This window comes from Schistocerca gregaria, chromosome 7 (assembly GCF_023897955.1).
Source record: "Schistocerca gregaria isolate iqSchGreg1 chromosome 7, iqSchGreg1.2, whole genome shotgun sequence".
NCBI classification, from domain to species: domain Eukaryota; kingdom Metazoa; phylum Arthropoda; class Insecta; order Orthoptera; family Acrididae; genus Schistocerca; species Schistocerca gregaria.
This window is the reverse complement of record NC_064926.1, coordinates 301110303-301133619: the sequence shown is the minus strand read 5'-3', so window position 1 is coordinate 301133619 and position 23317 is coordinate 301110303. Positions and strand designations below refer to the sequence as shown.

The window sequence follows — 23317 nt, the reverse complement described above, 5'->3', positions numbered from 1 at the left end:
CTCTCTTCCTTTCATAACGCAGGTTTCTAATGCATGTGTCAGGATCGGCAGATAGTATGATCGGTATGTGACCTTTTTACTGATTTGGGGTACATACTTGCTCCATATCAGACTTCTGACACTCTTCCAAAATGCTTCTGGTTTTCTCCCCCACTCATTTATCTCTCTGTCTTTTTCGCATCTTCCTGTACCAGGCTTCTTCGGTACTCGAAACTCTCCTCAATCGTTCCCCACCAATCGTTATTCCAGTTGTTCCTCTCTCCTTTTTTCTAGCTGTGATAATCATCTCACTCTTACTTATACCAAATTTCATACCATATTCTTGTACTGTTCATTCCCACATGTCCAACTGCTCTTGTACTCCCTCCTCCTTATTCCCCCAAATCATCAAATCATCTACAAACACCATAGCTTTCTTCTTGCTTTCACCAATTACTTGTGCTACTGTACTCATTATATCATCCATCACTACAATGAAGAGTAATGTTGAAAGTGCACTTCCTTGCCTCAAGCCATTCTTCTGTTCAATCCATGCTGATCTCTCTCCTCCCACTTTCACACAGCTCACACTTCCATTGTACATTTCTCTTATCCTCCAAATAATCTGTTTTGCTACTCCTCTGTTCTCCAGGGCTTTCCACACTTTGTTTCTACATACACTATCATACAGTTTTTCAATGTTCAGGAATGTCATTAGTAGATCTATTCCATATTCATAGTGTTGTTCCTGCAGTTGTCTTATAGCAAAATTAGATCCACTGTGGACCTTTCTGTTCTGAAACCATGTTGCTCTTCTCTCATTCTTCCTTCTAATTTTGCCCGAATTCATGTTTCCAATAATTTTGCACAATGACTCAACAATATTATACCCAAATAGTTCTTGCACTCTTTTCTGTTTCCCTTTTTAAATATTGGGACAATTATTCCCTTCTTCTAGTCTTCTGGGACCATCTTCTGCCTCCACACAATTTTCATTACTTGATATAGCCATTGTATCCCCACCTCTCATGTTGCTCTCATCATCTCTACCCTTAGCTCATCCCCGGTGACTGCCCTTCCTTCATCTTGCCCAATGTCTCTTCCATTTCTCCCCATGTAAGTCTTTTTCCATTTGCTGTTCCTCCTCTTTTTTTCTCCTCAGCTTGTTCCTCCTCATCCAGGTCTCCATTCGGGTTCAGAAGTTCTTCAAAATACTCCTTCCACATATTTTCGAGTTCCTCGTTATTCTCTACATCTTGTCCACTTTTGTTCACCATTCGAGCATAATCTGTTGCACCATTCTTCTTCTTACTTTTAATCATCCCATATAACACCTTTTTTTTGAAGCTTCACTATCCTCCTCCATCATTCTGGTCCTCTGTTCCATCCACTTGCTTCTTTCTTTCTTGCCTTCACTCTTCTCTAGTCTCTGAATACCCTAAACACCCTATTCTTCTTCTGTAGTATATCATTTGTTTTATCATTCCATCTCTTTTGGTTGCTTGTCCTCTCACATATTGCTTCCACTGCACTTACTATTTTTACTACTTGTAGGTACAATTCTGGAATAAGTTTACCAACAATTATAAAGACAGCAACAAATGAAATGGACACATACAGAAAAAAAACTATTTGTGTTTTCAGTTCACCCAGCTCATCAGAATTACAAGTTTTAAGAAGAATAACAATCATGTAAAGCTGAATTATCTTTGTTCATTACAAGTGGAAGTTACCATAAAGCATTAACACACACACACACACACATATACGCATGTGTGCGCGCAACCTCATGAGTAATTAAATTTGAGAAGGTTGCCATACTGGAGTGAAAGTACTTCTGTTATCACAGCAAATACGCATTCATTGTATCACTTGACCGGGGTGTTAGCCTTGTGCTGGATGTTAGTGTGACTGTCAAGTGCAAGATGGGCAATACACGTGGTAACAGTGGATTTCATCACAACTACAACTTTGGTTCCAAATACATGGGACAGACACTATTTAATCTTTAAAGTCGTCTGAGCAAAGAGCATTTCACATGCAACCAACTATACGATGAGGATCTTGACACAAAGAAATCTGCGGCTGTCATCCTATCATTCATTCACTATGTTCTGTAGATCCCACCAAGATGAAGAACCTTCAGGGATGTGTAATTAGTCAAAGTACCCATCAATAAAAGAAAGAAATTCATAGACATTTAATCTGTATGCTTTATTTACAATAACCTATCACTATAATGCTGGATGTTATTCACGCATAGGCCCAACTACTATGGGCAACAATTTGCTGTCAACAAGGGTTATGGTACAACTGACTACTGCAGATTATAACAGAAGGCAGATGGGTCACAGTGTAGCACACATTTTTCCATTTCAGTTATGAACAACAATAATTGTTTGCAGCCATACTATCCAGAATCATCACCACATCATTGAGTTCAAAAGTCATCATCTCATATGTGGTACGTGTCTCTACTACAAGTGCTCATGAGTTCATGTAAAGTAGTATAAACACCTTTTAATTACAACTTCATCAGATTACTATTAGTGTCAGGTTGTTGATGATGCAGCATGAAGACTGTGCAAAGACTAACTGACCCATTCATTCCTTATATCCACTTAAAAGATATTATTTATGATAGGCTTTGTGGAACACAAAATGTGAGGTAGCATGTATGAACACATTTTCCATGGTTTTCAAGCAGCTGTTAAAGAACCAAATAATCTCAAGTTAGCAATATGCTGTCACCAGAAGTGAAAGACAGTGTTCTACAATGAGGTATAAAATTTGAAAGGAACATCAGTTAACATATGATAAGAAAATAAAGAAAGTCCATGAAACATGTGGCCTGAAGTAGCTAAAAAAATATAATGATGTATGCAATGGGGAAATGAATAAAGCTAATCAGAGACGGATTTTAAAAAAATTGCTAGTTTAAGTGAAGCGCATGATATAAAAATAGAAGAAAGTGGATAAGGAATATGGAATTGCCTTCCTTTACTTCATTTATGCATAATTTTCTCCGTTATTGGCCCATGTCTTATAAATAGGCATTCTTTTGACATTTTTTCTCCATGCAGTCCACTTCCCCGCTTGTTCAGTGATAATACTTTTCATGGGTTTTCTTTTCAACATTTTTACTGGTTCTTTTAATGGAAATTCCTGGAAAGCAGATCGATGCATGGAACACAGTAAAACATAACAGAAAATAGTTTTCATACTAGCTTTCAAGTGCTAGCTACAACGCACATTCACACATAGGCTAATCATACATTTAATTGCAGTGTGGTTTTGTGTTTCAATGTGTGTACTATTGCTGTAAAAAGAGCTAGCACTCAAAAGCTAGTGTAAATGCTGCTTTCTGTAAATGTGTTACAGCACTCCCCACTTCAATCCACTACAGGTAATTGGTTGCCTTTCCATTATTTATGTACCACTGTCCTTCTTTCTAAAATCTACCTTATGTGGTATGGTATTGTCCCATACAATTAAATCCCTTATTGTGTCTTCAGGCTAATTTTACAGTGCTAACAGCAAAAACAAAAGACTTTATCATAACAGTCTGTCATACTATTTACCAAGTGATTAATGGAATCCAGTGGTTTTGGGATGAAGTCACACAATCTTTATTCTCTCTTGCTCTATAGTATATGTTTTATGGCATATTCATCAAAGGAAGAACCATTAAGCTTTTAACATTCTACTGATGATGATGCCAGTAGAGACAGGGGACAAGTCACATAGGGGGAAAGAATGGGGAATGAAAGCATCCACATACAGGGTGAGACGAAAAGGTCTTTACAACTTTGAAGTGACATAGAAATTTACTACTAAGATAACTTAAAGGATCAATAGATGTTTCATTTTGTAGCAAAAAAACTTCCTCAAGGTTCACAGAAAAGTGTCAAGTGTCTTTTTGATTTGATGTGTCTAACATTTATAATGTGGCAAACATCCCACAGCAAGCAGTTTCTTCCTACACTTGGTGCAGCAAATTGAGTGTAACTTATGCAATAGCAGCATAGTTTTGATTTTTCAGGTTGGTTTAAATGTTTGGCAGGGAAGGAACATACATGTGGTATTTAATGAAACCAGAGAGAAAAATCCAGTGGTGTAAAATCTGGGGAGCAAGATGGCCATGTGACTGGTCCTTCATGGCAAATTCACTGACCTTGGAAGCGATTGTTAAGGAAATATTGAACTTCCCTGATTAAATGAGGCGGTGTGCCATCTTGTTGGTAGTAAACCATCCCATTTCAGTTGTCTTCATTGATCAGTGGAATTAAAAAGTTTTGAGCATATCCAGATACACAATACCAGTCAAAGAAACCATTTTAACTATTCACTACACTGGCACTCCTGATGGCAGAGAGGTGGGGGGGGGGGGGGGGGGGGGGGGTACTGGTAAACTATGCGAATCTAACTTGAGGTTACTTGCCACAAAACAACACATCTACCAATTACGTAAGCTGTATCAATGAGTTTGTTTATCATTCCAAAGTTATAAAGTCTTTTATGACTCACCCTGTACTTTTATAAGGAATTATCCCAGTATAACCCATAAGTGATTTACAGCAACCAAGAAAAACCTAACTCTAGATGGGTGAACACAGATTTGAACTGCCATCCTATTGAGTCTGACCTCTACACAACCTTGCTCAGCATAAATTTACATACTTATTCGGAAAGCAGACACAAAAACTTTGTCCTGCATGCATTAAATGGGCATGCCAGAGCTTTCTCTGTATAACTAACTCATGCCACACAAGTATATAAAAGACACTGCACTCATTGTGCTTTGATTCATACAAGATGTTTAAAATATGGATGGAATGTAATGGTAAGAATTATAGTAAATCTATTAATGAAGTTTTGAAGATCAAATACAAACGTATAAGAGAAGAAAGGCCAGAGGAGGAACTTGCTAAGAGTATGTACAAAATGAAAATAAAGCTTAAGACAATGACTGAAATGAACAAGCAAAATGGTTGGTGTATATATGAAGATAGTAACTGTTCTCAAAAGAACAGATACCATTGCTGACCATGCAGCTTCTCTAGAATAAATGATAATTAATTGAAACCCTCGGTGGCTCAGATGGATAGAGCATCTGCCTTGTAAGCAGGAGATCCTGGCTTTGAGTTCCAGTCGGGGCACACATTTTCAGCTGCCCTCATTGAGGTATATCAACAACACCTGTCAGTATCTGAGAGTTTCAATTAATTATCAAAATGGTTGGTGCTTACAAAAATTTAAATGTTTACAGTTGTTTCAAGTATCAAGAAGTTAAAAAAAAACATTTACAATAAGTTACTTTTCATCACACGACAGCCGGAAATAAAATTTCATGAAGCTGTTATGCATCTTCATTTGTCTGTAATTGTTGTGCATATGCAAAAAGCTGTCTAAACTATCTCAGTTTTTAATAATGTGTTACATTTCTATCTTCAGATGGCTGTGATGTCTGACAAAATCCACAAACATACAATGAGGCAAAATTTCTATAATGATTTTTTTTAATGCAGATAGATTGCACTGGGATTGATGACTTACAAGTCATTCATTATACGATATGTACAAGTAAATGGAGTAAGCTTACAGTTTATTTGGAGAAAACAAGAATTCAAAATGTGATTAAAATTGTGCAGAAATGTATGAGAAAACTGAAGACATGAATAGATCAAAACACTAGTGACTTGCAAGTCATAAAAGAATACTTTTAAAATGTAAGTCATCAAACAATAGTACAGACAATATTCAGAAAATAACTGATGGAAAATAAAATGTGATGTCACTTAATTTCTATTCCTTCATGTGTAATTCAGAACACTCAAGCTACTCTCATAAGTTTCATATTATCCATTTTTCCTAAGCCACACAAGGAATTCTAATCCTCCTGTTTATTTCTTCTTCCTCCAACAAGTCTGCTTTATTTTAACTACCTTCTTTAGTTACTATCTTTCATGATTTTTTCTTCTTATGAACAAGAGACTGTCTTCACCCTTGAGAACAAGCTGAAACAAGCATTATCCTCTTATTTATACTTTTATGTTTAACTCCTTTCACAAGCATTTTTCTTTTCTTGTAAGCCCTTTCTTGTATCCTTCTGTAAAAATGTTAACACATTAGAAGAATCATTTAAAAGCTTTTGAAAAGAGGAATATGTATGAGTTAATATTAGGTTGACACGTGAATGGAACCAATGCATTTGATCTGCACATATGGACTCCATTTAACAGAACATGACTAGCTGTGCTGTACATGGCCCCTCTCCATGCAGATCTAATTTAATAACCAGCTGAAGAATATATAAATGTTTCACCTATACATTTATTTTCTAGTATGCAAATAGTGCATGAAACACTCTTTGCTGCCTAACAAGCCCATGGCACAAACAGAAGAAGGAGTTACTGGTTATGTGGAAACCTATAACGTGAAATTTACTTAATTATTATCTTTTTGTCTTCTCCTGTGTTTGTTCTTTTAACAAACTAAGTTGCCGACTCTCATTATTACGCTAGGTTCCAACAAAGCATGCAACTGGAAAGGAGTGCCACACTTCCATATTAGCTTTCATAAATTTGTGGACAAGACCAAGCCGGTCATCTTCCTTAGTACACAACGTCTGCAATATCTATAAAGATGTGACTCAGTTAACCATGGAAAGCTGACTACGAACGAGCTCCTGATACAAAATAGTGTTGTAGCCAGTTCAGTTTTTGCAGCTATTTTAACAGAGAGAAGGAATAGAGTGATATGAGTCAAATAATAAAGGAAGAATGTGGGTTAGGAAATGGATTCTGAGTAGGACCATGTAATTTAATTGACATGATACTCATTAATAGGTACCCAGATGATTTTAAATTTGCTAAGTCCAAATAGGGCATTATCTGAAGAGTCTGAATTTTTTTAATTTTAATACATATAAGAGGGCTTGCTGAAAAGTAATTGTTTTATGTGAAAACTCTTAAAGCTTTTTTAATAAAATAAACATTATTAACATTCTACAACTTTATTCTTCATCACTCTTGCTACTCAAACTATAGCCCACGTCACCCAGGACAGCACTTACATGCATAGAGGTGGAGTGGACAGTAAGTGTGGGGGTAGGGGGGCAGTTCACACTGCCAAACTGCGCTGCTGTTGACAACAGTCAGGCTTGTTTGCCTACAGCACACTGTATTATTTGTTCAGATCTGTGAGGGGAGTAATAAATATGAAACCTAATTTCAATCAACCATAATGAGAGAAATATTAATTCACATTGTGTCTACTGCTCCACTGGTTTACTCTGCATGATGTTGTCGGGACGTGAGACATGTTGTTGTTGTTGTTGTTGTTGTTGTTGTTGTTGTCTTCAGTCCTGAGACTGGTTTGATGCAGCTCTCCAAGCTACTCTATCCCGTGCAAGCTTCTTCATCTCCCAGTACCTACTGCAGCCTACATCCTTCTGAATCTCTTGGTCTCCCTCTATGATTTTTACCCTCCACGCTGCCCTCCAGTACTAAATTGGTGATCCCTTGATGCCTCAGAATATGTCCTACCAACCGATCCCTTCTTCTAGTCAAGTTGTGCCACAAACTCCTCTTCTCCCCAATTCTATTCAATAGCTCCTCATTAGTTATGTGATCTACCCATCTAATCTTCAGCATTCTTCTGTAGCACCACATTTTGAAAGCTTCTATTCTCTTCTTGTCTAAACAATTTATCGTCCATGTTTCACTTCCATACATTGCTACACTCCATACAAATACTTTTAGAAATGACTTCCTGGCTCTTAAATCAATACTTGACGTTAACAAATTTCTCTTCTTCAGAAATGCTTTCCTTGCCATTGCCAGTCTACATTTTATATCCTCTCTACTTTGACCATCATCACTTATTTTGCTCCCCAAATAGCAATATGTGAAGATATAAAGTACAGTTACTCTCAAAATGACAATTGTCTAACAACAAGGTCGTTGAAACTGCATGCAATATTTGTAACTTATTGCAATTTGAACTGCATTATAAGTAAAAATTTAATACACAACAAATACAACTTCAGTCACAAAATGAAATTATTATATTTGCTTGACAAGTGCTTCTACTCATCAGAATTTTTAAAAATGTGTGTAAGGTGTGTGTGTATGTGTGTGTGTGTGTGTGTGTGTGTGTGTGTGTGTGTGTGTGTGTGACTGTAGTTGCGAGATTTCACTGCATGTAAAAAAGAATTAGTGGTAGAAAAAGCTAATGTAAAAGACTATCATAAAAATGGTCAGTAAGTTGTCATATATTTCATTGTTAACGTGCCTTATGAATGTAAATTAATGAGCTGACACTATGATGACGGACCGCATTTATAATCCACTGAACAAGCAAACAATTAACCATCATCTGCAAATAACTCCAGGGAATGCTGCCTAATAACATTGACCAAAATGACAGTAGAAACATAGGACTTCTGACGAATTTATCCAGCTGCATTCTCACGTGTTAAAGCATACAACATTGTGGGATAAATGTAACTTGTCGTTGGGCAACATGCTGAACATTATAACCTGCATAATTAAAAAGATACTAAGTCCTAATTAAAAGGGCTAGGAAGTTCTCATTATTACTTATGCAACTGACATGTTGCCAAACACGTTTTAAGACCAAGAGTCTTTAAAGCTAAAAAATGTTCTTACTTTTTTTCCAAAGTCTCCGCTATAATACCATTGTTACTTCTATGTGAGTCTGTTTCCGAACAATCTGATTGTAAATTTACAATGATAGGTTCGAGGCTTACATCCATCATCACTTTTCTGATAAGGCCTTCATTCTAAAGCTTTTCGGCACGCCACACAGACTGTGTTCAGGCTACAGGTGGGATGTTGTCTGTTGCCTCATGCACAAGCGATGTTATCTGGAATGTTTTTTTCCCCTCCCACATAGCCAACTCTTTGCCCAAATCAATTTCATGGGGGTACACTAAATAATGCATGGGTAAATGAAAAACTGTGAGACCCCATTCACAAGCAAGGAAGTCAACTTTGTACATTCTGTAACAGGAATTTTATAAATAACAAGCTGCAGATCACCAGTCTCGATTATACTGTGCTTCATATTTTTATTTTTAAGCTGGGGAAAAATATCCGCTTCTCTGGTGTTTGTACTTAATATTTTCTATGTAACAGTTGATTTTTAACTGGCAATACAAACTTCGAAGCAAGGTATGACAAGAATTGTGAATCACATCACAAAACTGACAGTGTTCATTTCCAAATGGTAGTTGCTGCTGTTTTTCTTACACGTAAATACATGTTTATTCTCAGAAGCAAAACTGGAAGAAGAGGAGTCAGCATGCAGAATAATTATCTGAGTACAACCGCCAGTACTATCACTCATTTTCCAGCAGACCTTCCTAGAATGATTCTTACTGACCCATGTTTCATCAAGGTAATACACTGTTGAACTACCTTCTTCTCGTCTGTCATGAATCTTTATATTGGATGTAGTTCAAAAATGTGTGGTTCAAATGGCTCTGAACACTATGCGACTTAACTTCTGAGGTCATCAGTCACCTAGAACTTAGAACTAATTAAACCTAACTAACGTAAGGACATCACACACATCCAGGTTTCGAACCTGCAACCGTAATGGTTGCACGGTTCCAGACTGTAGCGCCTACAATCGCTCGGCCACTCAGGCCAGCAGATGTAGTTCGTGCTGCACCAATGCCACTTCTTTGAACTAAAAGCTGTCTTCTTAACATATCCGGAACTGACATCTTTTAAAATTCTTTACATTGACAAATCGCTTAGCATTGAAGCCAGCATAACTGTAACACATTTTTGTGGTGTTGGGCATTCATAATTCACATGGAGCAGTTTAAAACATCGTTGTTAAAACTATCCATTTATGTTACAAGTTTCTTATGATTTCGAAGCTTTCCAGGCGACATGAAACCAACTTTTTCTACGCTTGCTATAGCTCTGACGCTTTTGTTTATAGTTCTCTTGCCAACACAACATGGTTCTGGAATCCATTCTTGTGTTTTCATATGTCAACAGTAGGAGGTCTGCTTTCAAATTCACCACATTTGAAAAAGTTACAAATGCAGTAAATAATCCCCCTTGCCCGCTTGTGATGCACTTCACATTTATTACCGTCACCTGTATCTTTTTTAATTGCACGGCAACAGTGCAGCATGTACGAGCGACATTCTTGCTCTCTAGCTGTACCTCTCTGCTAGGCCCCCACAAAGAGAATTAATATTATTGGCTGTCAGTGGCTAGAGGAGGGGATACACAGAACAGCTGAAACCTGGGCTGCCTTCTCACATGATGCAAACTTTAGTTAGTGGCAAGGAAGTAACTTCAGCATGGCAGACATACGTATGAGCTTTGGATCCCTGAAGCAGGTAATTAAGTGGTACTGGAAGTCTGAAAATGCTGTTGTGGTTCACAGGGAGCAGAGAAGTATCGTACAGAACCACCTTCAAGTTTAACAATTACACATTTATGAGGCAGATTCAAAGTTCTTGGAACAGTATGTGATCCACATAAAGGGCAATCAAGGTGATCTCATACAGCTACAAGTGATGAATCCTTGGCTGTGCTCATGGAACTGTTTCAGCATTCATCTCCAAAATCTTCAAGGCAAGGGTGACATGAGGGTAAAGTAGGTGTGAGCTACACATTCTGAAGAAAGGTATGGTTCATGTGTAACTCTAAGTGATGATAATCCATGTGGAAAATTAGAATTTTGTGAATGGACTCATGAGATGAGAGATGTGAACCAGGATTTATGGGTGCCATAATTTGGTCGAATGAAGCCTGGTTCAAACTTAATGGAACTGTCAACATGCACAGTTGTGTGCACTCGGCTGGTTTGGCTGCAAGGGAACTCTTCGGGCTTTCCTGCTTTGAAGGTAATGTAACTGGAGAAAAGTACCTAACAATGCTTGTTGATTCTATACATTCGTACATTACACAGTGTGACACATTTTATTACCAATGAAATGGCACCACACTGCACAATTACAGGGATGTATGAGCATACGCGGATCTAAATTTTCCAGGTCAGTGGATTGGATACAGGTGGGCAAATCGAGCTTCCTCCACACTCTCCACATTTAATGCGTATTTCAATTTCTTCTAATGGGGCACAGGAAAAGATAAAGTGTACAATTGTAAACCACACAAACTGGACACACTTTGAAATGAGATTCAAGTAGTGTTCACAGAAATCACACTGTACTCCTTTGTAAGAGGTATGGAATCATGAGTGACTAATACCAGAAAAGTATTGATGCTGAAAGCCACCATTTTGAACATTAATAAGAAAGAAGCCTATTTACTTTTCAAATTGGACTTTACTCTTTTCTTTTCAGAAATTTTACCTTGTAGAATGGAAAATAAATTTTCTTTGACAGTTCAAAGTATTTGACACACAGAATTCATTCATGAGAGCCACTTCCAGCTCTTATAACTATATGGATAAATTTACATGCTGTAAAATACATAATACTTAATAGGATTTTCTACTGAGAATTGCAGTGCCATTCTTTTGCTCTACATATGTGAAAGCATTAGTCTGTGAGCATATCTACATCCTTAAAATTATAACAGGTTTCTGGTATGTGCTTAAAAGTTTTCCGTTTCATTGTATGTATATAAGGCACCAAATAACATATAACGGATTGATTTTCAAGTAGTTTTTTCTGGTGTCTAGTAATCAGTCTATGTTTGATCAAACTGAAAATGATTTACCCGAATGCATATTTTCTAGACATGCAGCTGTTGAAATAAGCAATTCCCAAAGTAATTAGTCTAATTAAAGACACCTAAAAATTAATATGTTAGTTAAACTGCACAGCAAATACCCTTTGCTGTCTAACAGGTGCAGAAGATACATCTATTTGCCATACTTATAATAACAATAATTTATATTTGCATCCTGGCAACAGAAACAGGAAGGTTAGCTGTCCATTTAAGCCCAGTACCAATAAGTTTCACCCCTAGAGTGTTGTGTACATTTAGTGCCAGTAGATTCAGAATTTGTTTTCTGTAAAAAAAGTCTTACACTGTTGCATTTAAAAAAACCAAAGAAAGTCTAAGCCACATTACAATTAAAATATTAATTGCTGAAACAGAAACCTGAATGCAGAGCAAGGTACATAATGATATGTCAATTGTAGGTAAAAATTTGAAATGAAATTGTATTGTGTACAAATGTGTGGGTTTTTGTGCCCTCAAAAAGAGAAAAAAACTTTATAAATAATGGAAGTAAATATAATCACTCCTTCCTCAGAAGAAACTAACACAAAAAACACACACACTCACAGTCCCATTGTTCTGGCAAACAACATTTTCCTAGTGATAAAGCTTGACCACCTTAGGGAGTGTATCCATTGAGTACAATTTAGCTTTGTATATGTGTGTTTTGTACTCATGATCTCTGAAAAAGGGCAATGCCCCTCAGCCTTTCATCACTCAGCTTCTCATCATAATAAATGGCCACCTTTATTCCTTGTATCATATTAAGAGCAGAAGTTTGAGGGCTAAGCTGCTACGTTTGAGTTACTTTTTCCTACCCTTTCTGACCAATGACCTGAGCAGTTTGGTCCCTTAGGAATTCACACTCTATCCTTTCCCATCACTCAGTGTGTACACCTAATAGTGACTCGTTGATCTTATTGATCCCATTAAATATAATGCAATTGTAAGTAATGAGAATAATGAGGTTGTCATAACAGAACTTTGAAGAACTTATAAATGTATAATGCTGGGTGAACTACGAGTCTTTCTCATCTTTCCCCTCCCCGCCTTTTAAGTGTTTCTTTGCTTTCTTAAGGGCAAGATAGCTACCTGCTATCACTAATCTGTTGCTGAAAAGAAAAGGAACATTATTTTAACTTTCTAAGAGTAAATATTCTCTAGCTTTTGTTTCGTTAACAATTCTGTGACAACTGATGTGAACAACAAAAGTAATTACTGTGCACAATATATGTATAACTTTGTAAACATATGAGCCTTTCTGTAACATACAATTATTTGTATCACAAAAGAATGCCTACTTTCTTCTTTGCAGTTTTTTGCACAGCCATAAATGTCATTTTGGAGCAGACCTAGTGAGTAGCTACATATTTAGGGCACACTCAAAACTTCATTTCCTGAATTTTTGTAAGGAAAAAAAATTGAAAAACGTAGAAAATGTTTGTATTCTGATGACTGCATAAGGCTACAAATAATGACAGTTTGACACGAAAATATGTCAAGGGACTGATATATGCTGCTTATTCAAGAATTGTAAGTTTGATGGTACACTGAAAATTAAATATTTGAACAGATTCTTAGAATTTCAGAGCTGACACTCCTTTCTTTGAAGAACTGCAATGGAAAGCAAGAAAGAGTAATGATGGAAAGTGTACCTTATGTTGAATAAGAGCAAGTCCATAGAAGGTGTGGCGCAAACAGAAAATACAACTGCTTATTTTTTGTTTCTGTTGCTCTGGGTGTCTTGAGGCACATTTGTGATTGAGTTAATGTACCCTGTACTAACTTACACATTTTTCTCCATTGCCTACAACTTACATCCTTTTCCTGAACATAACTTTGAAATAAATAAATAATATTTCCTTTCAATGATTTAAAATATTTACACGTACATTCACTAAAACAATAAAAATCTGTCATTCAGTGTTCTCAAATTTTGTGAAAACAGTTATACCAGTTCCTGTAAAAATAAAAATCTTACAAAAGGCTTTTCTGATGGCCTAAAAGGATGTCATGGGAAAAATTTAACTCACTATTTACAGATATTTCAAGCAATATCACTTAGCTTTGCAAAAAAGAAGGCAGACATGTTTTCCTATTGTGTGTAACTACCTACTCACAAGAAGAGCAGAGGTGGGAAGTGCAGTAGGTGATGCTCCAAAATAGTGTTCAGTTTAATACCAAAGTGTGTTTGCAGGTGAAAGTGGTGTACAAAGTGGGCATAATATATATAAACAATTTATTCATGCAAAATACTTCCTACTATAAAGAAGTGAACATACTCACCTGGAACAAAGGTATGTCTTTCCCAGCTGATTCGGGTATGGTCACTTTGTACAGTGTACGTTCAGTGAACTCAGGAGCATGGTCATTGATGTCTGTCACTATTACAACCACCTGAGTTGTAGAAGAGAGTGGTGGAGTTCCATTGTCACTTACTGTGACCTGCAAAAGTTCAAGAATTAATTTTACCGCTGTCAACTCATTATTTGAATGAAGCAAAACTAATTCCAATTATAAACAATCCACTCCTCTAAAACACCAAAGCTTTACCTCAAAAGTACAATAATAGTAGGGTTGGCCAGTACGTACTTTAAGAGGTGTCAACCCAGGTACTGCTGACAGACTGATTTAAATCAACAATTATGGTTCATTTTGAAGGACTTACCTATTTCCTTGGAGAAAAGAGAAGCAGTGGTATAAATGTCAAGAGCTCTGATGGAAATCCAATACTAAGCAAGGAAGAGAATGCTCAAATATGGAAAGAGTAAATAGAGTACTGTACAAGGGAAATGTACTTGAAGGCAATATTACAGAACGGGAAGATGACACGGATGAAGGTGATTTATGATACTGTTTGAACAATTTGACACACCACTGAAAGACCTAAATCAAAACAATACCCTGGGAGTAGACAACATCCCATCAGAACTACTAGTATCTGTGTGAGAACCAGCTATGACAAAACTATTCCACCTGGTGTGTAAGATGTATGTGACAGGAGAACCCTCAGACATCAAGAGGGAATGTAATAATTCCAATTACAAGAAAGCACATGCTGACAGATTACCAAGCTATCAGTTTAATAAGCCACAATTGGAAAATACTGACACAGATTTTTTGCAGAAGACTGGACAAAATGGAGAAGCTGACCAAGGGAAAGATCAGATTAGATTCTGCAGAAATGCAGGGCAAGTGAGGCAATACTGACCCTAAGACTTCTCTCAGAATGTAATGTTAAGGAAAGGCAAACTCATGTTTATGGCTGTTGACAGGCTTTTGATAATGTTGACTGGAACACACTCTTTGAAACTCTAAAGGTGGCAGGGGTAAAACACAGGGATCAAAACGTTATTTACAAATTGTACAGATGATAGACAGCAGCCGTAAGAGTTAAGGGGTGCGAAAGGGAAGTACTGGTCAAGAAGAAGGGGTGTGGAAGGGATGCACAGGTCAAGAAGGGGATAAGGCAGGGTTGTAGCCTATCCCTGATGTTATCCAAGTAAGCAAGCAGTAAAGGAAACCAAAGAAAAATTTGGAGAAGGAATTGAAGTTAACACAGAAGAAATAAAAACTTTGAAGTCTGCCAATGACATTTTAGTTCTGTCAAAGGCAGCAGAAAACTTGGAAAGTAGCTGAATGGAATGGGCAGTGTCTTGAAAGAAGAAGATGAACACTGACGAAAGGCAAAATAAGGTTAATGGAATGCGGTAAAACTAAATCAGACAATGGGGAGGAAATTAGGTTGGGAAATAGACACTAAAAGTTGACGAGTTTTGCTGTTTAGGTGGCAAAATAACTAATGCACGGAGTAGAGAGGACATACAATGTAGATTGATAATGGCAAGAAAAAGTGTTTCTGAAGAAGACAAGTCTATTAAAACTGATTATACAGGGTGGTCCAATGATAGTGTCCGGGCCAAATATCTCACGACATAAACACCAAAGGTAAAAACTACAAAGAACGGAACCCGTCTAGCTTGAAAGGGGGAAACCAGATGGCGCTATGGTTGGCCCGCTAGATGGCGCTGCCATAGGTCAAACGGATATCAACTGCGGCTTTTTTTTCTTTTAAATAGGAACCCCCATTATATATTACATACTCGTGTGCTACATAAAGAAATATGAGTGTTTTAGTTGGACCACTTTTTTCGCTTTGTGATAGATGACGCTGTACGTGGTAGCACTAACATTCCCTCAGTGCGGACGGTATTTGCTTCGAGATACATTACCCGTGTTAAAATGGACTGTTTACCAACTGCGGAAGAGGTCGATATCGTGTTGATGTATGGCTATAGTGATCAAAATGCCCAACGGGCGTATGCTATGTATGCTGCTCGGCATCCTGGACGACATCATCCACGTGTCTGGACCGTTCGCCGGATAGTTACGTTATTTAAGGAAACAGGAAGTGTTCAGCCACCTGTGAAACGTCAACCACGATCTGCAACAAATGATGATGCCCAAGTAGGTGTTTCAGCTGCTATCGCGGCTAATCCGCACATCAGTAGCAGACGAACTGCGCGATAATCGGGAATCTCAAAAACGTCGGTGTTGAGAATGCTACAAGATCGATTGCACCCGTACCATATTTCTACGCATGGCGACGACTTTGAACGTCGTGTACAGTTCTGCCACTGGGCACGAGAGAAATTACGGGACGATGACAGATTTTTTACACGCGTTCTATTTAGCGACGAAGGGTCATTCACCAACAGGGGTAACGTAAACCGGCAAAATATGCACTATTGGGCAACGGAAAATCCACGATGGCTCCGACAAGTGGAACATCAACGACCTTGGCGGGTTAAGCATGGTGCGGCATTATGGGAGGAAGGATAATTGGCCCCCATTTTATCGATGGCAATCTAAATGATGCAATGTACGCTGATTTCCTACGTAATTCTTCTACCGATGTTACAACAAGATGTTTCACTGCATAACAGAAAGGCGATGTACTTCCAACATTATGGATGTCCGGCACTAAGCTCGCGTGCCGTTGAAGCGGTATTGAATAGCATATTTCATGACAGGTGGATTGGCCGTCGAAGCACCATAACATGACCCGTACGTTCACCGGATCTGACGTCCCCGGATTTCTTTCTGTGAGGAAAGTTGAAGGATATTTGCTACCGTGATCCACCGACAACGCCTGACAACATGCGTCAGCGCATTGTCAATGCATGTGCGAGCATTACGGAAGGCGAACTACTCACTGTTGAGAGGAATGTCGTTACACGTATTGCCAAATTCATTGACGTTGACGGACATAATTTTGAGCATTTATAAAAATGCGTTCTCAGAAATGATAAGTTCACAATGGTACATGTATCACATAGGAACAACCGAAAGAAAATGTTCAAACGTACCTACGTTCTGTATTTTAATTTTAAAAAACCTATCTGTTACCAACTGTTAGTCTAAAAATGTGAGCGATATGTTTGTGACTCTTACAGCGTCATCCATCACAAAGCGAAAAAAGTGGTCCAACTAAAACATTCATATTTCTTTACGTACTACACAAATATGTAATAAAAAATGGGGGTTCCTATTTTTTAAAAAAAAACGCAGTTGATGACCGTTTGACCTATGGCAGCGGCATCTAGCGGGCCAACCATAGCGCCATCTGGTTTCCCCTTCAAGCTAGACAAGTTTCGTTCTTTGTAGTTTTTTCGTTTGGCGCTTATTTCGTGAAATATTTGGCCCGGTCACGATCAGTGGACCACCCTGTATATCTAAGTGTTAGGAAGTCTTTTCTGATGGTATTTGTCTGGAGTGTAATTTTGTGTGGAAGTGAAACATGGATGATAAACATTTCAGACAAGGGGTGAAAAGAAATTTGTGGCAGCATGGCTTGTCTAACAGAAGGTACTGGTTGATAGGACACCTTCTAAGAAATCAGTTTAATACTGGAAGGAAGAGAGAGTAATGGCGGTCGCACTAGTTGTTCGGAGATGAAGATGCTTGCACACGTCAGAGTAGTATGGAGAGGTGCATCAAACAAGTATATGGACTGAAGAAAACAACAATGACCTGTTTTCTTACATAAGATGTAGTACTACAAACACACCCCAACTCCTAGGGGTAGTAGGTATAATTACATATGACCAAACCCTCCATTTAGTAGCCTACAATTCTTATCAAAAGTAAACTCTACTCTGAATATTGTCTGACAACTAATATTCACCATTTTTTTTTTTTTTTTTTTTTTTTTTTTTTTTGCTCTAAGGATATGAAACGTTTTTAGTGCTGGGGCAAGGAGAGGGCACAATTATGTTGCTGTACATTCCCTGAGCATTAGATTGTGAGAGAGCCATTTCACAATGAAATTTTAACACTTGGCCAATCTGTGCCATTTTGCAGTAGGTTGTAAATTAATTACATTGCTAATGATAACATTTTAGTAATGATAATAATGATATATCCTCCAAAAATAGGTATTGCATCTTGTAACCCCTTTGTGTTCTGAAAGTGGTGTGAATGTCTTCGACATTCTTCTTTCTTCCAACGTGATCACAAACAGTGTACAGTTGCTGCATGCATTCTCTGTATATTAACTACAAATATTTTTATTACAATTAGAGCACAATCTCACAATTTGGCAAAAATAATATTGTGTTTTAGCTAGACCTACATATGAGCATGGAGCACACAGAAATGAAGTGAGAAGCTGTTTTGCAGCTCCATTTTTATATGAGAGGAACTATAGTCCTATATTTATCGTAGCTGTTTTGTCACATATACTTCTATTGTACATTAAGCTTCAAAGTTTCTCATTAAATTGAGGCAAAAAAGGAATTTGCACAGTCTTAAGGAAACAGTGCATTGTCTATTTTCCTTCCTCAAATGTATAATCCTAGATAAGTAGCCTACTTAAGTCAGTAAACAACAGTGGGGTCCATACCAATGTTACCTAATTTACAACAGAGGATGCAGCAGCCCAGAATCATCTTTCCTGCTACTTTAGTAGTTGAAATTTTTTGCATAAATACAATTTGTATTACACATTACATGTAGGTGGTAATTTATGTATTGTAAATACCGTGTACACACTAAATGTCTAACTGTTAAGGGACTTACTTAATATGCATATACCTTACTTTGACCCCAATGGAGGTTGTCCTCCATGACTGTCCTTCAGGATAATAGACTGGCGCTAAAAAGCTTTTTCAAGCACATGTAACATTGAATACTGAAAGTCATTACTACATTACACAGTTTTGGATAGAAATCCTATACTCCTTTCATGGGTTCTAAATGCGACCCAAAAATGTCACCACCAACAAACGGAACTGATAAACTATTGAAATTAAATGACTTGTCACATGTCTTATGTTGGATTCCCGGCTAAGGTGAAATTCCATAATCCTCTACCTCGGCCGAACAGTAAATCCGGCCTTGTCCCCACATTCCACAATTTTCAAAATTGAGGAAACTTCCTGAAGGTTAATGACAGTTCTCTGTCGCTGCCAACCTTCGCAGTCAAATAATAAAAAAGGTCTGTTTCCTATCTTTACAACACTAGACAGACAGTTGGGCAGGTTACGCGCGTAGCAACATCATTGTTGGCTTTGGGCTCTATCATTCCAATGGAAATACTGTGCACAGGCAGTTAACAGTATTTGTTGGCAGTATAATTGCCACTGCCAAAGACCCATCGCCAACAGCAATAAGAATAACTCAACCGTAAGTGATTTTGAGTTGGTGAACACTTTTGTTAGACGACCAAGCCAAAGCCGACTTTGCAATATTCTACGTGCAAGTCGTAGTCTACAACCCTCGCTGTCATAGCAATGTGTGTAAGAACAATGGAATAAAAGAGTAAAACCATAACTTGTCAAATTTCTATAAACAGCATGGGCTTGATAAAATCACGCCGATATATACTTACCACCTGTTATATTGCTTTAAATTTATCCTGGTGTTGCCAGGGAGACTGATTTAAAATATCGGTGGGATAGGGACCTAAACGTTGGTATATTTAAAAAAAGTAAATTTTCGATCATTAGCTAAGTATTCCCTTATAACATGTTGTAAACAGAGCTGGGACACTGGTACCACTGTAGTCAAAAGTACTGTTCTTCTCATGAAAACTACCAATTTCAGGTCGGTAATAAAAAAATTTCCGACAGGTTTCAGCAAAAATAGACATAGAACTAATTGGCGCGACAATGTAAGACGCTTGCTGTCGATGAGCGATTGTGTGAGACAAGTTGAACACTGTTTACAAAGCAACGACGTCGTCGCATTAATACAACAATGGAAGCCATGCAACTGAGTGCTTATCGATAAGTGCAGTTTAGAAATTGACTAAATAAAGTGTCCGTTTAGTTCACTGGATGATCACAGCTTTCTGGCGCACCGTATCCTCTCTTTGTTACCGTCATCGACGCGTCCAGAAATTTAGCATGGTTTAGAGACAAAAAGTCTCAAACCTTTGACATTATTTCTCTTCGAAAGCATAATAAATCGGCAGCGGGTTTCAGTTGGAGTAGTTAGTAAACATACAGTGATATCTTGGGAATACGAAGCCAAATGATTTTCAATAATGTATTACCATCACTGTGGCACGGACATAGCGTGTGTGAGATTAGATTAGATTAGATTACATTAGATTAGTTTTCGTTCCATAGGTACGTGTTGAGGAGATCCTTGTGGATGTGGAACATGTCACCTTTTTTTAATTTTTTTAAGCTGAAATAACAATACTAATAGTATAAATATATACAACACATCGTTTGTTTCTATTAAAAAATTCGTCAATGGAGTAGAAGGAGTTGGCTACTAGTAAGTCTTCCAGGCTCCTTTTAAACTGATCTCTATTTGTAACTAAATTTTTTATGTTTGCTGGCAAATTATTGAAGATGAGTGTTCCTGAGTAGTGGACCCCATTTTGAACTAAAGTAAGTGCTTTTAAGTCCTTGTGCAGATCATTTTTGCTCGTGGTATTGTATGTACGAACTGAGCTGTTTGTTGGAAAAAGAGATATATTATTTAGGACAAATTTCATTAAGGAGTAAATATACTGAGAGGCAGTAGTTAGTATACCCAGTTCTTTGAAGAGGTTTCTACAAGATGTCCGTGAGTTTACTCCACAACTAATACGTATTACACGCTTTTGGACTCTGAAAACTTTTGTTTGACTTGAAGAGTTACCCCAAGCACCATCAGCAATTAAAAGCGTGGAGCCTTTGCGAGACTACTGTCGATTCTGCAATCGATCGGCGGCACCAGAGGAAGTGCGCCGGCTTCCAGCGAAGACCTCAGACCAGTAGCGTCTCTTATTTGAAATTCAGAATGCGAGTACGTGCTGCAGTAACCGCAGTCAGCACCCGCCGCCGGAAGCATTCCCCAGCAGACGTTTCGGATCGGGCACGAATCCCGACTTCTTCCTTTGTAATTCTTTTGCCCCGCTGGGACTGAATTTGATTCGAAGTGGCACATCGATTTGTCACCTGTCCAGACACTTTGCTTCCGAACCCTGTTGGTCTGGCTTGGTTGTCTGAGATGAATAAACATATTATACACAGACAGCTTCACAAAAAAGGTGAGTACACCATCCGTCTGACGATGGGCTAAATGTCACCACAGTCTAATTATCTCATATCGCGAGTATGTGTGACACCTCCTCTATACTTACGCCAACAAACATGTTATTGTCGAACAGAAAATGTTATAAGCCACTTAATTTACACAGAACAAAGCTTTTCTTTTTTTTTTCTTGTCATACATGTAAGAGTAGCTGAAAATTTAACAGCGACTCACATGACTGCTATGAGCGCTGGTAGGACAATGGTGCCCTTTTAGTAATTGGAGGAGGATTTATAGCATTCAGTCGCAATTTACGTTATCAATTTTCTTCTAAATTTGATCTTTTCAGAATATTTTCACTCACATCTATGAAAGGAACATGTCAAATATTTGAGCTCAAATATAATGTGGTATCTCAAACAGTGTAGCCACCACCATGGCATCCAGCATAGATTCGGGGAAACTGTGGTACACGACTCGGTCTTTAGTCACATGGTATCCTGAAAGCCATGGCTCAAGGCAGTCAGATAGAATCAGAAGTTCTTGACTTCCGTAAAGCATTTGACTCAGTGCCATACTAACGCGTATTGACGGAAGTACGATTATACGGAGCATGAAACGAAATTTGTGATTTGATTTGATTGGATGGAAGGACGCAACACGTTAAGCTACATCTATATACATACACCACAAGCCGCAGTACGAAGCGTGGCAGAGGATATCATGTACTACTACTACTACTACTACTACTACTATTAGTTATTTCCTTTACCGTTCCACTTGCCAAACAGAGCGAGGGGAAATGTCTATACAACTCTGTACAAGCCCTAATATCTCTTATTTTCGTAGGCCTTAGGCAAAATGTTCGTTGGTGGCAGCAGCATCGCTCTACAGTCAGCTTCAAATGCCTGTTCTCTGAATGTTCTCAGTGTTCTCAGTAGTTTGGAAGCGTAGGCTTCCGCGGCTTTTCTCACAGTCAATAAAGTTCTTCTGGGTCTGTGAGCGCAGAGTCAACATGTAAAATTTCGACGTTTTGGCCATTATTGAGGGGGCGAAGCACTTCAGGGCAATATTATGGAAATGGGAGGGGACGTAGGTGAAGATGAAATGGAAGACATGAAGCTGCGCGAAGAATTTGACAGAGCACAGAAACACCTAAGTCGGAAGTAGGCCCCTGGAGCAGACAACATTACGTTAGAACTACTGATGGCATTGGAGAGCCAGCCATGACAAAAGTCTCCCATTTGGTGAGAAAGACGTATGAGACAGGCAAAATACCCTCGGATTTAAAGAATTATATAATAATGAGAATTCCAAAGAAAGCAGGTGCTGACAGATGTCAAAATTACCGAACTATCAGTGTAGCAAATAACGGTTGCAAAATACTAACACGTATTCTTTATTGACGAATGTAAAAGCTGATAGAAGCCTACCTCGAGGAAGATCAGTTTGGATTCCGTAGAAATGTAAGAACACGAGAGGCAATATTGACCATACGACTTGTCTTAGAAGACAGGTACAGGAAAGGCAAACCTACGTTTATAGAAATTGTAAATTTAGACAAAGCTTTTTACAACGTTGACTGGAATACTCTCTTTCATATTCTGAATGTGGCAGAGGTAAAATGTAGTGAGCGAAAGGCTATTTACGATTAGTACAGAAACCAGGTGGCAGAAGAGTCGAGGGGTACGAAAGGGAAGCAGTAGTCGACAAGGGAGTGAGACAGGGTTGTAGCCTTTCCCGATGTTATTCAGGCTGTATACTGAGCAAGCAGTCGAGGAAACAAAAGAAAAAATTGGAGTAGGAATTAAAATCCAGGGGGAAGAAATAAAAACCATGAGATTTGCCGATGACATTGTAATTTTGTCAGAGACAGTAAAAGACTTGGAAGATTAGTTGAACGGAATGACCAGTGTCTTGAAAGAAGGCTATAAGATGAACGTCAACAAAAACTAAACGAGTATAACGAAATGTAGTCTAATTAAATCTGGGGATGGGCAGGGAATTAGATTCGGAAATGAGACTCTTAAAGTAGTAAATAAGGTTTGCCATTTGGGCAGCAC

The 23317-nt window shown here is 38.1% G+C and overlaps 1 protein-coding gene across 5 annotated transcripts in view; it reads right to left on the bottom strand.

Moving 5' to 3' along the window:
* The window catches only part of LOC126282042 (fat-like cadherin-related tumor suppressor homolog), a 1587586-nt gene that overhangs the window by 171078 nt on the left and 1393191 nt on the right, over window positions 1–23317 (bottom strand). For all 5 annotated transcript variants that reach the window (XM_049981457.1, XM_049981458.1, XM_049981459.1 and 2 more), the window contains one exon: window positions 14010–14168. In XM_049981457.1, coding sequence (XP_049837414.1) covers window positions 14010–14168 — 159 coding nt within the window. The remainder of the gene's footprint in view (window positions 1–14009; window positions 14169–23317) is intronic.